Source organism: Strix aluco, chromosome 11 (assembly GCF_031877795.1).
Source record: "Strix aluco isolate bStrAlu1 chromosome 11, bStrAlu1.hap1, whole genome shotgun sequence".
Taxonomy (NCBI): domain Eukaryota; kingdom Metazoa; phylum Chordata; class Aves; order Strigiformes; family Strigidae; genus Strix; species Strix aluco.
Window position 1 is genome coordinate 11579020 of NC_133941.1, and position 13963 is coordinate 11592982.

Genomic DNA, 13963 nt, shown 5'->3' on the forward strand with positions numbered 1-13963 from the left:
ATTTTTCATACACATGGAAGATCTTCCTATGGCAATAATTGTAGATACGGCCCTAATCTAAGAAAAAACTGAGAATTTGGACCTAAAGTAATGCCTATAACTAAGCAGGCCTAAATTACTGGAATAACCTTAACTTCAGTGCAGAGATAGTTCTAAATTACAAGTTTTAAAGTCGGATGCTAAATTTTAGAGCTTTGAAGCGTAAGTCATATAGATCCTGAAGAAGAAAATGTCTCTATTTAAAGGACCAGGGGTCTAACAGTGCTGTTTACTTGAATGAGGCAGCACATAAATTGTTGCTTTATTTTTGTACGATGATCAGGAATTCTAAAGCTACTCCTTTTCATTAAGTGTTTTTATTAAAAATAAAATGAAAACGGGTTCTGATGTTGCATGTGCCACCTTCAGAAAGCAGAACTGGACTCAGGGAAAAAAAAAGTCTTTAGCAGTTATTAAGTATGTTATTAAATCCAACTCTTAAATGTGCTAATAAAGAAAGAAGTGGCCATTTGCTTGCACCCAGAGCGCACGCTTGGTTACAGATGCAAGGCTTTATTCATTACTTCTGCATTGCAGCTCAGCCCAACTGGATTCAGAAAATCAGCGACGCGCGCGCAGCCATAGAGGAAAGCATCGTCTGGGAATGCCGAGCGAGTGGGAGACCGAAGCCGTCGTACCGCTGGCTGAAGGACGGGGAGCCGCTGCTGCCCCAGGTACACACCACTGGAGCCCTTCGCCAGGGACAAGGGTTGCAAGCTCTGCAAGTGCTTTCATGCTCCGACAGCTTTTTCATCTCTGCTTGTTTTATTACTTTTGGAATGGAAATAGAAAGGATGACAGTGCTCTGAAATCCTGCCACTCTGTAGGCAATTCCTTGCCATGCCTGGTGGGCACCTCTGTATGACTTCAGGAGAGCTGCTGTTAGTGCCAAGTAGGACAGTTCAGAGGTCCTCCCTGAAATGAAGGATCCATGATAGAAACCTAAGGGTGGAAAAGAGCATTGTGAAGAGGAGGGAATGGCCAAAGGGGACTGTGGGAACCTTCAGTCAGAAAATAATTGCCCGGATTAATTTTGGGTTTTAAGTTTATGATGTTCAGGTGAACTTCAGCTGCTAATGAAACCTTAGCATTTCTGCTGGTCTTTAATGGCGTTCCCAGTCCTGCCAAACTGTGTTCCTGTGCGGGTGACCAGGTGATGTGCAGGAGCTGGGGAAACGCACCCCCTCCCACTACCATGTCTGTCCAGCCTCTCACTTGGAGGGTCATTGCTTAGTCCCACAATCCCCTCCCATTATAACCACAAACTAAAACAAGTCACCAAAGCGTTAGTTTCACCACCAAAAACATTGGTTTCATGGTAGCTGGCATTTTTTTCCCTTCACTTATCGTGAAAGAGTATGGCAGCCCAGATTTGATCAAACCCTGATAGAGATTGCACAAACATTAAATTTCCGCCCTATGGCCAAATAGAAAGCCAATAGCTCTTTATATTACTATTCTTTTAAATGGTGAAACTCCTGGGGAGGGAGGGAACACTTTGCTGTACTTATTAAAATTGATAACACGAGCTCCATATCCTGAGGCTGACAAATGATACTCTGGTCTTTTGTTCCACAAACTAATTTTACTTGCTTCACGCTGGTCACTAGCAGATGGTCTTGTACTTAAATCACATTAGTGGCTGATATGAAGTAAAGGATCATTAAATTATTAACATCTATATTGTTTTCAGTAAACTACAGAGGATTTTAAGTATTTCTCTCTGTGCTAGCTGGCAACGAGTCTTACTAGCCTTCATTGCTATATATACTCAATACCATTGTTTTAAATGTTTTAAAGAATACAGTTGGCTGTGATATGTCACTATGGAACAAAGTGCATTTTTTGATTCAAGTTTATCTACTTGAAAGGGAGATTAATCTAAATGGTTTGGGTATTAAATCAATGAGAAGTCAAGGGAGAGTCCTCCAATTTAAATTGCATTTACCAGCTACTGTATTGGTTTTACCATTTAGTATCTAACCTGACATAAATTTAGCTGGCAGATGAAGAGATTGGAGCATGCAAATTCTTCCCATTACTGCTACTTTTTTTTTTGTCCACCTTGGTATAAAATATAGCCCAACAACCGCTGCACTTATGTTCCGAGGAGGGATCTACTTATTTACTTTTTTATTTGTTTTACTGTTTCCTGCAGGGCAGAGTTCAGCTAGAGCAGGGCTCACTCACGATAACAAACGTCAGCCTGTCGGATGCCGGCATGTATCAGTGTGTAGCGGAAAACAGACATGGCATCATTTTTGCCAGTGCAGAACTGAGCATCATAGGTAAGTTTACTTTCCTGAATGATGCAAACCTTCCAAAACCAGTAAAGCCTTCACCCAAGCTGATTTTGCCAAGTTTCAGCATCTGAAGCAGAAGTGCTACCGAGGATCTTTGACAAGTTGTTGTTTAAGTAAGACATGAAATGAAAACTTGAGAAAGTGGATAGACAGAGAAGAGATTTTTTTATTCATCCCATCTTCCCATATTCATCCAGGTGACTGAGCACAGGGAGCTGGCAAGCTCACTCAACCTCGTGCTGGTTAGAAACATTTATGAAGAAATCCAAGTATTGCAGTTCAGAGCACACCAGACAGTACCTGCCTGCTCGTGGGCTGCAGAGACTGACTCTTCAAGGAATGTTGAAAAACCACTTGTTTGAAAAGGCCTTTCATTGTTCTAATGGCAATTATAATGCTTCTGTCCCAAACCTTCACCAAGAAAAGCAACTTCTGCCCCTCCTGTTTCATGTACACCTCCTCTACTCGTTGCAGTTAATAGCAGGAGAAGCTACTGTGAATCCAGGTGGTTAAATACCTGTTGGGAGGGAGTAGAGATTACAAAGCCAGGCTCTTCTTGGTGGTGCCCAGTGCCAGGGCAAAAGGCAATGGGCACAAACTGAAACACGGGAAATGCCATTTAAATGTGAAAAAACCTTCTTTATTATGGGGTTGGTTGAACACTAGAACAGGTTACCCATCGAGATTATGGCATCTCTATCCTTAGAGATACTCAACATCCAACTAGACATGGCCCTGGGCAACCTGCTGTAGCAGCCCCTGCTTGAACAGAGGTGGGACAGGACCATCTCCAGAGGTCCCTGCCTGCCTCAGCTGTCCCCCAAGTCTGTACCTCACTCACAAATGTTGCTCTTGTACGAGTGGCAGGCCTGGAAACCAGTATGTCAGCATACATATGTAGTTTCAAAGGATTAAATAGAATTCATGATTACAAAACAGTGGTTTAGTTGTTTTCAAAGTGAATGTTCAATAGCATCATTCCCCACTTCATCCTGAAGAACAAAGCATGAGGTCTTTTCTGATTATGGCATTTTCAATTATCAGTCATTTTTTATCAGCAGCGATAGATGCCTGCATAGAAGAAAAATTAATTTGAAAGATTGTCAGTGTTGCTGTTAAAGAAAAGTACAATAAAGCTCAATGAATTAGACTTCACAATGCTAAGATTTATTGGACATGTTACTGCGTGAAAGAAATCGAAATAAAGCCACTGATGCTTTTCCTGTCTATTCAAAACGCTGGTAAAAAGGAGCCTCTGGGAGAAAGGCAGATCCTCTCAGAAGACAGAGGCTTCGCCCTTGTCGGTGGGTACCTCCAGTGCCTGCCCGTGGCCAGCACCCCGCAACACGCGGGGCCAACCTCATGTCTGCACAAAAAGTGGAGACCTTAGAGACCCTGCTCTTAAAAACCTGCCAGATAACTTGTGTTTGGCTGACTTCTCATTTGGGTTGTGCAATCTTGCTTCTGTATGTCACGTGAAAAGTACTGGAATGTGTGCTGCAGAATAATTTCTATGGATCTGTGATGTAATTTGGCGTATTTTTAAAGAAAAACAGCATGTTTTCCTTTTCACTAGAGTTTTCCAAGGAGGTCAATATTCTGAGCTCTCACTGAGAAATACTAGCTTTTAAACAGATCTTTCTGAGTATAAAAATGGTTATTTTAAAAGGTCCTGAAGTTAAGCACTTGGAATGATTAAACACCGCTAATAGCAAGTGAGACATAGCAAAGTTAAGTGAAAAGGAAAAACGGAAAATTACAGACAGAGCTTTTCTCAGAGTGATTCTTCTCTATTTTTGTTGCCAATTATATTGCCTGGAGTCTTCAGCTAAAACCAGGATCCTGTTGTGCTGGGCATTGTAAAAACATATAGTAAGATGCAGTCATTGCCTTGAAGAATTTTCAGGCTAAGTGTTTAAAAAAAGATTTTAAAATTAAGGGTGGGCCTAGAGTAAAAAAAAAGTCATTAAAATCCTCATTTTACAAACAAGGGAAGCTGTGGTAGTGCTGAGAGCTGAGCCCAGAGTTTCTAAATGTCAGATGACAACATTTTGAATGTCACAGAATAAAACCCATGCCGTGCAACTCCTCTACCTCATGCAGGACTGAGAAGGAAGTAGCAAATGACTTGCAAAAAACCCAGTCTAAACTGTTCATTACAGAGATGGAAATAGTAGGATTATTCAAAAATCTATTTTGCTCATAAATTTTGGACAATCATCTGAGAAATTATTTCCAGATGTGATAATGTATTAATTATGATAATATGATATAAATAATAATCCATCTGGTTCTGACTGCATTGGTAGGAAGTTGTCCTCAGGATGCCTCCTTTAATTTTGAAATGTTTTACATAGCCAGTGTTGGTTTTTAGATGGCTCTTTTATAGTCTTTAATAATGCCATGTCTTCCTCTATGCTAAAATGAAGTCAGCCGTCTATGATTAGACATAGAAGACAAGACAGCTCAGAGATTAGTGAACTCTGATTCATGAAAGTGGAAGACGAGTTCTATTCGATCATAAAGCCCATCCCGTTATCAGTGTAGAATTATGTTTTATTCAACTCTTTTGTGGCAGGAACAATATCCAGAAGAATTGAGGCAGATGAGATGCCCTAAGAAATGAATTTGCTTTCTGTATCACACAGCAGGTTTTTGTCTCCCAGCTGCTTCAGGTGAGCTTTAGATCATTTTATGGAGCATCAAGAAGATGCAATGCATGGTGATCTAAACTCTCCTCTCCCAGGGTGCAACAAGAAAGTAAGTCAAAGAAAATGCTGTAAGCTCAGGGAATACGGTGATGGTGCAGGAGGCGCAGGGTGCAGGCACGCAGCTAGCAAAGAGATGGGGAGAATTAGAGGGAACTGGGCAGTTTGCTGCCACGGATCTGTCAGAAAGCAAGCTCCTCTCAGCAAAGACATAGTGAGCAAGGCAAGAGTTGTTCACAGAACCCTTAAGCTGCCTCACCTGTTTGCTTTGAGCTTTCTATATTGAAAAAATTAATTGTCTCACTTGATATAAATAAAACCTTCTGGTCGTCTTTGGGGAGTTCACTACCAGAGTCAGTCTGGAGGCAGCCGCCTCAAAGCTCCGCCTGTCATCAGGTCCCATCAAATAAATCATTAAAAATCTTCTGAGGCAGGAATCAGATGCCAAACTATCTCCTCCCTTCCCAGCATGCCTTACAACCAGGCTGCAGACTGTCTGCAGGGCTTTGGTGGTTGCTTGAATGAATTACTGACTGTTTTTCACAAAATAGAAGTGTATGCCTTGGAGGGAAAAGATTCAAGAGTAACTTGTACCCTGGTGCCTATTTAAGTCTTGCCTTGTTTTACTTGGTTCAAGACCTGGCTGTGTCAAGGTCTCCCACCTTTATAGCATTAAAATAAAGAGCCATTTTATGAAACAATTATGAATATAAAGCATAAAAATACCAACTTTTCTGGAAATACTAACATTTCTGATTAATTACATGGATTCTGTATTTGTGACAATTTTCCTATATGCTGTTGCTCTGCACTTAGCAGTGTTTGACAAAATGATGATCATGCTGTTTTGACACCAAAAAAGGCAATACATTAATACAGTTCATGCATGTGTAGTTCTTAGAGGTGCTGCCACGAATAAGCTATGCGTGACGCTGGGTTTCTGCTGTCTGCCAAGGTTACTGGTTTCTCAGGTTTGTAGCTGAACATGCATTTCTAAACAAGTCAAGAGCTGAAGCATTCAGGTGTCTGTTTGCCCCCCCCATATATGCACATAGTTCATAAAGTCATATCATTTAGGAATTGCAGGTGAGAAACAGCCCTGGAATATTGTAATGTTCAAAACAGCCTGACTGGTTTTTCCAGAGGGAATTCTGATGTAGTTTTTCTTTTCTTTTTCTTTCAGCCATTGGTCCAGACTTTTCCAAAACACTCTTGAAAAAGTTAACTCTTGTTAAAGTGGGTGGTGAAGTAATCATTGAGTGTAAGCCGAAAGCTTCCCCCAGACCTACTTATTCTTGGAAGAAAGGAAAAGACATCCTAAGAGAAAATGAGAGGTAACGTCTTAAAGTAACCATTTCTTTCATTAGCTTGCTCCAACCCAGGGGCTTTCAGCAATGAAAGCCAAATTTGTCATTTATAGCTTCCCAAAATTGACTTGCAAATAAATTTGAAAACAGCTAGTGTTAAATCTCAAGGAGCTGGGGGTGAGATTTCTATTCACATTGTGTTCATCCCAGTCTCTGTGTACTATTAAAGCATCCCTGCCAAGAAGGTGATAAAGATACATTCCAAAAAGCAAATATTTTGCCTCTGCATTGCTCTAAATAGCCATTGTTTTTCAAAAAATTTCCCAGGAGATAAAACCCTCCACTGCAAATTACACTGCTCTGGTACATTACTCAATGTCCCACAGACAGGAATTATTTGAGGTCAGTAATTAATGTGGCAGTCCTAACGCCTGACTTGGAGGAGGCTTTTTCAGACTGCCCAATTCATTTTTTTTCTTTTTTTTTTTTTTTTTAATTCAAAAGGAGAGCATCAGTAGAAAGTAGAAGCCTACCTTTAAATTTGCATGCATGGTTTTGCAGTGATTTGTTATTGACTCTGTACAGGTGTGATTGTGTTACCTGTCCTTGCTTGCACAGAGCCTGAGAGCGGGACCTGGAGAGCTGTCCTTGACAGTCCTCCAAAATATGATGCACCACTAGGATTGATGGGAAAACTCCCATCCTGTTAGTAAGGGTCAAAAACCACAAAGTACAGGAAATTGTTATTTTTAAAAGCTTAAACCTGTTAGAGCTGTTCTTTTATTTTGGAAAGTCTAGTCTTGTTCCACTCAACCTGCCTGCCTGTAATGTACATTGAAATGTATACTATGGTATTGTATACAAGTATGCAAAAAGCTGTAGTTCATTTAGAGCCCAATGAATACAATAACAAACAACCTATTTCAGACTTATTTATCTCCTGTTACCTGGTCTTTACAAAGCTATCGTCTACGGGCCGTCTGGCTTCACCTCTTGGGATAAAGAGAGTTGGGTGATCAATTGCACAGAGCCTCCTCTAGCAGCCAGGATACAAAGCTGTGTGAGGTCAAAGTTATAACAGATCAAGGTGTATTGATTTTTAAAACTAAAATAATTTGCTCTTCTGGTGAAGATTGTGCAAAGGATGGGAAGTATTAAATACTGGAAGTTTTGGAGTGTCAACCTCATGACGTTCCATCCGCCTCACCGTCCTCGCTGGCACAGTCCGTAGCTGAAATGTGCTGTTTTTCTCTGACGCTGTTCTCCTAGGCATAGCACAGTTCTTTCTCCTCATTTTAATTCAGGAGCGAGAGAGGAAGCATTAGTTTATTTGAGCAAAGGCTTAGGAAAAGAAAGAAATGTGCACACTGTGTTTCTTGCTTGGTCACTGCTGTGCAACGCTGAGAGCAAAGTGATTTTATTTTCTTTTTAGCGCTACTCTCTCATTTGCAAATTTACCTAAAAGTTGGATGCTGTAATACAGCAGAAACCCCTGGGTCCTGATTTCCCAAGGGAATGTGGCTCATGCACTGGTAGCATAAGGCTAGGTGGTAGCTCGGGTTGCCTGTGTGTTTATTTCCAAAATAAGATTTGAACTGGTTATTTGAACTGGCTGTAGATGTTTCAGCTGGTTTCCACCAAGGTTAGGAGAGGAAGAGATAGACCACAAAAACGGCAGGTTTCTTCAGAGTTTTGTGAAGATAGGCAACTGGGGAAAGGAGACACTTGTTATTTCCCCTCAGTGAAACCTTCTCACCTAAAGTGGCACCATTGTAGACATGAGGGAGTCCACACCAGAACACCCTGAAGGGTGCACACGTGTGTAAGGAGGGTAAGGCTGTACCTACAGCGTTTTCCTGACTGACCTTGTCCAGAGGCATATAGGCAAGAGGCAGGTATAGTCATAAAAATCTGCTAAATAGTATATACCTTGCTGTTTGCCGGTCACAGTCCCCATGCCCAGGCAGACTTTAGGCTGGGAGGATTGGTTGTGAGTGCAACACAGTCCTCTGAGCAGCTCAGTGTTGAGCTGAAATGCAAACCGCAGCAAGACTGAGGCGTTGGTGCTCATGGCAGCAGAAGGCTTGCTGCCCCACTCCTCCTGCTGAGCACACCGTGCCAGAACCAGGAGCCTCCCACTTGGGCACCAAGCCCTGGATGGGAAACCGGACATGAAATGTGCCCAAGCAGGTGTGAAATTTTCTGCTACTTCAGCCCAGGGGTTTTTCCGCCAGCCAGATCATCCAGTGGGGCCTATCTGGCAAAATGTCTTAATGAACACTGCTCTGTTGACTTGGCAGTTGGACCTATTTAGTTCTTATACGCAGTTGGTTGTGTCTCCTGTGGGGACAAGGGTGTTGAATCCTCGCCATTGCCTTTATTAACCACACCATCCTTGCAGTCTGTACCTGGAGACTGTGTGAAATGCCTAATTAGGAAATTACATTGTCTTGTATGATCATGGCATTGTTCAGCAGCGCTGTCTGTCTTCATGGGCAGGAGAGGCCAAGTGCCTGGTTCTCTGCTTAACATTGCTGTATTTCTGGTTTCTTCGGTTGCTGAAATGTTACCTCCTTCGTGCCATCCCAGGGGACAGCAGCATTGACTGGAGTCTAGTCCTAGTACCTTCTACACCCACGCTTATGCGTGGGCTTCAAACAAGAGCTTTCTTGGCTGTTGAAATATAGGAAGAAAGACGCCAAGAAAAGCTGTTGCTGAGATCTCTTCATCTAGGGCAGAAAACAGAGCTTTTAGACAGGCATGGGAGAAGAAACATAAATGAAATCTCTGGTTAAACTGATGTTAGAGAGTCCTTCGAGTTTCAGAGAGTCACCTGAACATCTGGATACTTCCCCAAACTGAACCTGATCATGTGAAGGTTAATCAATATAGATGGTCCTTCCAGTTCCAGGTGGAGTTAAAAACAACGTTAATGTGTCAGCCCTTGCTTTGAATTCTGATGTACAGCCTGACGGCTACCATGGCAATCGCTCAAGCATTTCTCCTGGGACTTGTGTGACTTTTCAGATGGAGTGTAATGCTAGGGACTCCTTGCTGCAGACAGAAATAGTGTGCATCAGATTTTGCTGACGAGACTCTTGCTCAGGAGGCTACTGCTGTCCAGGATGCAAAACTAAGTGTGGTGTTCAATGTTTGCCCAGAGAGCAGTGACTACCATGGAAAAAAAGAGCTTTATTGTTTTAGGTTTCATATTCTTCTCTGGAGGCTGAGGTAGTGTGTACTGCACCCCTAATGAATAACATGCCCTGAAGGTATCTCTTACTGGTGGTTGAGAACTGTGGAATTGTGTTATTAGAAATTCTGCCTTGGGGTACAATTATATTATTGCAGTCATTAAAGGCAGTTCATCTCCATAATAATGGAAATCCTGCCTTGGAGGCCTAACAGAGTCAAAATAATGTTAGTAGCCTGACTCCAGAAGGTAAATTTTATATAGAAACAGCTATAGCACAGATACAGATATATTGCAAATGCTGCTTGGAAATAAAGACTATTTCTATATGGGTAAAGATACAGAGATAATTTTCTATCCTTGATCTTCCCTTCAGATTTCAGTGCAAAACAGCTGTTACACTCTGTGGGAAAGGTCTTCAGGCTATTAAAGCCACTCTGTACAAATCAGCCTCACAGGGCCACTGGTAGAGTAAGAGGAGCTGAGTCTGCTGCCTGCCACAGTATCTCCCACCTTTCACACCACTGGGACAGGAGACATGAATAAAATACACCTACCCTGTGGGAAACCTTCGCTCAAGGAACAGGGGATACCTTTTAGATGGGAATGGTCACCATAAAGCTGTGCAGGCTACATCACCAGAGAGGCAGTAGTATGTGTTTAGGACCCACTTGCCCCAGCACACTTCTCAGGCAGAAATGATTTTACCCTTTCAAGATACACTCTTACGCATATAACCTGGAAGTTTGAGCCAGTTGTTGAGATCTGCAGCTGGTAGGGAGTCGTTTCACAAGCCAACAAGCTGTGGGAGCTCAAGGTGGAAGTGGTGTCTTCTGGTCATTGCAAAACTGCAATGCATCTTTGGGATGTGTCAGATTGTTCATCAGAGAGAAAGATTTGAGTTCAGAATGCTTTCCACTTACTATTTGGTTCTCCTGTATTCATATCTCCAGATATGTTTAACCTCCGATCTCTTTATTCTGACTCAACAATAGGAGAAAAGAGATTTTGGAGAGCTGGGATCCCATTACATAGGTTCTTTTCTCACATCCCAACTACATCAGTGTGACTCAGAGGTGATACTGGACTTAAGCCTGCGAGATCAAGATGCAGAGTGTCACTGCCCAGCTGCCTGAGGAGGGCTGGTATTCAAAACCAGGCAAAACTCCTTGAGTGAGGAGTGCACAGACTGTAGAACCAGGACTTACAGTGTTTATTTAAATCTCAGTGTCACTTTTGTCTTATAATCTTACGTCTTCATCCCCCTGATTTTATGAAGTAATGTTGTCAATGTCAAGTGAGTTTTTGGATATAAAATCTATGGCACCATATAGATAGGATATAGGCACGATACAAGCATTATATACAGAAACATGGTCTTCTGGAATTATTACACTATGTGAAAGACAGATGATTCGAACTGTGCCTATACTTTGGTCCAAAGCTGTCTCAGAAACCAAATCAATCATTCCTAGATATCGGTGGGAGTTGCAGAGGTAGAGGGTAATTTTACGTGAGATTTACCAATATAAAACAGAAATCCATAGTTATCCACAAGTTTGGAAAAACTTCCAGTAATTGATGACCCCTGTAAAACACTGAAGTGAATGAAAGCAAGTCCTTAATGGAGGACTTTCTTTTAAACTCCTGAACTCCTAAAGCCAAGCATTTTCCAGTCTGCAGTATTTCCCATTTGTGACAATTATTTCCTGGCATTACGTTGTATATATTCATTGGCAGGAGTAGGAGGGGAGGTCACGGCAGTCAGATTGTTCTTGCAGGATTTTGTTAATCCTCTCATAATAATTCAATTACATCTAATGCAACAACATTAGATAAATTTGTTGCTGAGACTAGTGCTTTAAAACCTTTATTTTCAGGTGATCTTATCACAGAAACCTTTCAATTTCTTCATAATTACGGCACGGCTCCCACAGAGAACTGCACTCGGTTGCAAGTGTGAGCAGTTCATCCTCACAGTGGTGGAAATCAGAAGTCACTGTAGTCGCTGGCTCATTCGTTCAGATTGCCTGGGTGCAGGAGGGAGAATCGGGCTGTGCGTGATTAGAGACAAATCCTGGAGCTATGCAGAATGCTGCCAGCTGAAATTAAAATAAGCCTCTGTCACAGCTGCTCCCACGCTCTGAACTGTTCGAGGAAGGTCCTGCAATGGAACTGTAATTCTCTTTGAACTATTGATCAGGAAGCATTTTTAAAATAATTTAAACCAGTTAATTCAGCAGTTAATTTAAACCAGTTCATTTTAAAACAATTAAATCTCTCTTAATTTTCATACTTTTTTCCGTACCTCACAAAAAAAACCCTCGTTGCGCAAAAAACCATCGTTGCAGCCCAACAAATCTGCAGGTGCTGACATGTAGGTGCACAATGTCCAAGGGCTTGACTGTGGGAGTGCTGGGGTTTAACGTTAGAACTGAGACTGATCCTGTGATCTGCACCCACAAACTGGGGTATTTTGCACAGATTGAACTGTCTTTTAATAACTTACCACCAAAGGCCATTTTCTTAGAGTATCTTAAGAAAATTTCTCATGGAACTAGTCAAGGGATATATTTGCTGGAGTAGTTGGAAGGGGTTAAGTGCTTGTTTGTAATGCAAGATTTACATCACTTTCCTTGCAAGTCTTTCCTCTTTTCTCAGATGCTTGGCTTTGACTTACAGAAATGACTTTAATTTACATGCAATAATGGTAATAATTACACGTATTTCTTTCTGACAGAGTGTTTCATACTAGATATCAGTCTCTCAGACAGACTTATTGTAATTTCCCAGAACCGTTTGTATGGTTCAAGAGCAAAGGAGGGAGATGGCAAGTTTCAGTCTCTCTGTCTACCATGGCTTCCTGCTGCACTCCTCCTCCCTTGCTTCCCAAGCGTAGACCAAGACAGCATTTATTTAGGGAAATACTGTACTTCTGCCAGTCTTGTGGTTTGTAGCCAGCCACCCACTGATGTATTGATTAGCCAAAGCATGGGGACAGGCCATGGTACTGCCGCAGGGTGAACTGTTTAGGTCTGAGCTAGTGCTGGCTCTAGTGGCTGCCCTGTGTTCAGGAGCCCTTCTCCAGGTGCTTTGGGGCATCGCTGCGAGGAGGGGAGTGGGGCTGGCAGGCAGTGTTGTCAGCTATCTCATGCACTTGGTAGGAGCTTGCACACGTCAAAATCTAATGTGTATTCCCTTGAAATAGTGAATGTTTAAAATATGTACATGGTCTTCATTCCTAATGTTCTTCTAAAGCTATTGGAAGTCACATTTACCGTGCTACCAGACGTGTACTTAGTCTAGGACAGGAAAATAATTGTACTTTTAAGCCCCAAAACAAATTGCTCTTCTCCTGTTCTTGTTCATGTAAAGCCCTTACATCATTAGAGCTGTTTCTTTTCTATGAATATACAGTGCATGCATTGTTTATACAGTTTAATTGTAAGGAAGGAAATTCATGAAAAACAAATGATGTTCTGTGCTGGTAGCAAAAAATATGAAAGTGTCCAATTAAACAGCCACTCACTAGGACTTGTATAATAGCAACATCTGTTACCTTAATTAAACAAGTTTCTGTATAAAGGGACCCTCATAGTGCACTTTGTTAGAGCAGGATCTGACCTAGATACTCCAGGCACGCTCACTATCTTCATGGAAATTTTCCCAGTTGGTCCCATTATCTTACAGTCTTGACAAGCTTCATGATATATGAGCACACTCTCGCACACACAAAGCCATACTGCTTAAAGCAGGAAGATTTTTAATATTTTTTTTAGATGAAGACCTATAAAAGCACAGAAATGCAGCATATAGTGGCATTTACCCATTGAATTCAGTCACAGCATCATTTGGAAGTGTAAAGAGTGCCTGGTGAACTTGGACCTTGTCAAATCACATTCAGGAGAGAGAACTGCACTTCCAGAAAGTGCTCGCAATTCATTTTTGAAAGTTTATGTGCTTCAGGGTTTAAGTAATTTAGGTCCAGATTTTTCCAGGTATTTTGTTACTGCTCTCCACCGTAGTCTGCAGTCAGAGCTGATCTAGAAGGGTAAGTTCACTTTTAGGAGTCTGGTGCCTTGGTAACTTCTGACAAGAAGATGAGGACTTGAGACTGGGAAGGAGCAGTGGGACTCCAATGAGGGCTTTGCACTCATCCGCAATCAAAAACCCAACCAGAGCTGCCCAAAATCCCACCCTCATCAGAAGAAGGTGCGGTCTGCTGCTTGGGGCCCACCAGGAAGATCCAGAGCCCTGTGCTCGGGGCTGTAGGGCACCAGGCAGCTGTAGCTGAAAAGCCTCTTAGATATGTTAATGCACAGCTGTGCCTGCAGGCTTATTAATATGGGCAGTGAATGTTAATTTGTTCGTAAAGAAGAACACTGCCCCACGCAGGCGCTGCTGGCTGCTTGG

At 42.0% G+C, this 13963-nt stretch overlaps 1 protein-coding gene across 5 annotated transcripts in view; it reads left to right on the forward strand.

The window, feature by feature from the left end:
* The window catches only part of LOC141928213 (contactin-4), a 343764-nt gene that overhangs the window by 273661 nt on the left and 56140 nt on the right, over positions 1 to 13963 (forward strand). For all 5 annotated transcript variants that reach the window (XM_074836062.1, XM_074836060.1, XM_074836064.1 and 2 more), the window contains 3 exons: positions 577 to 713; positions 2198 to 2327; positions 6234 to 6384. In XM_074836062.1, coding sequence (XP_074692163.1) covers positions 577 to 713; positions 2198 to 2327; positions 6234 to 6384 — 418 coding nt within the window. The remainder of the gene's footprint in view (positions 1 to 576; positions 714 to 2197; positions 2328 to 6233; positions 6385 to 13963) is intronic.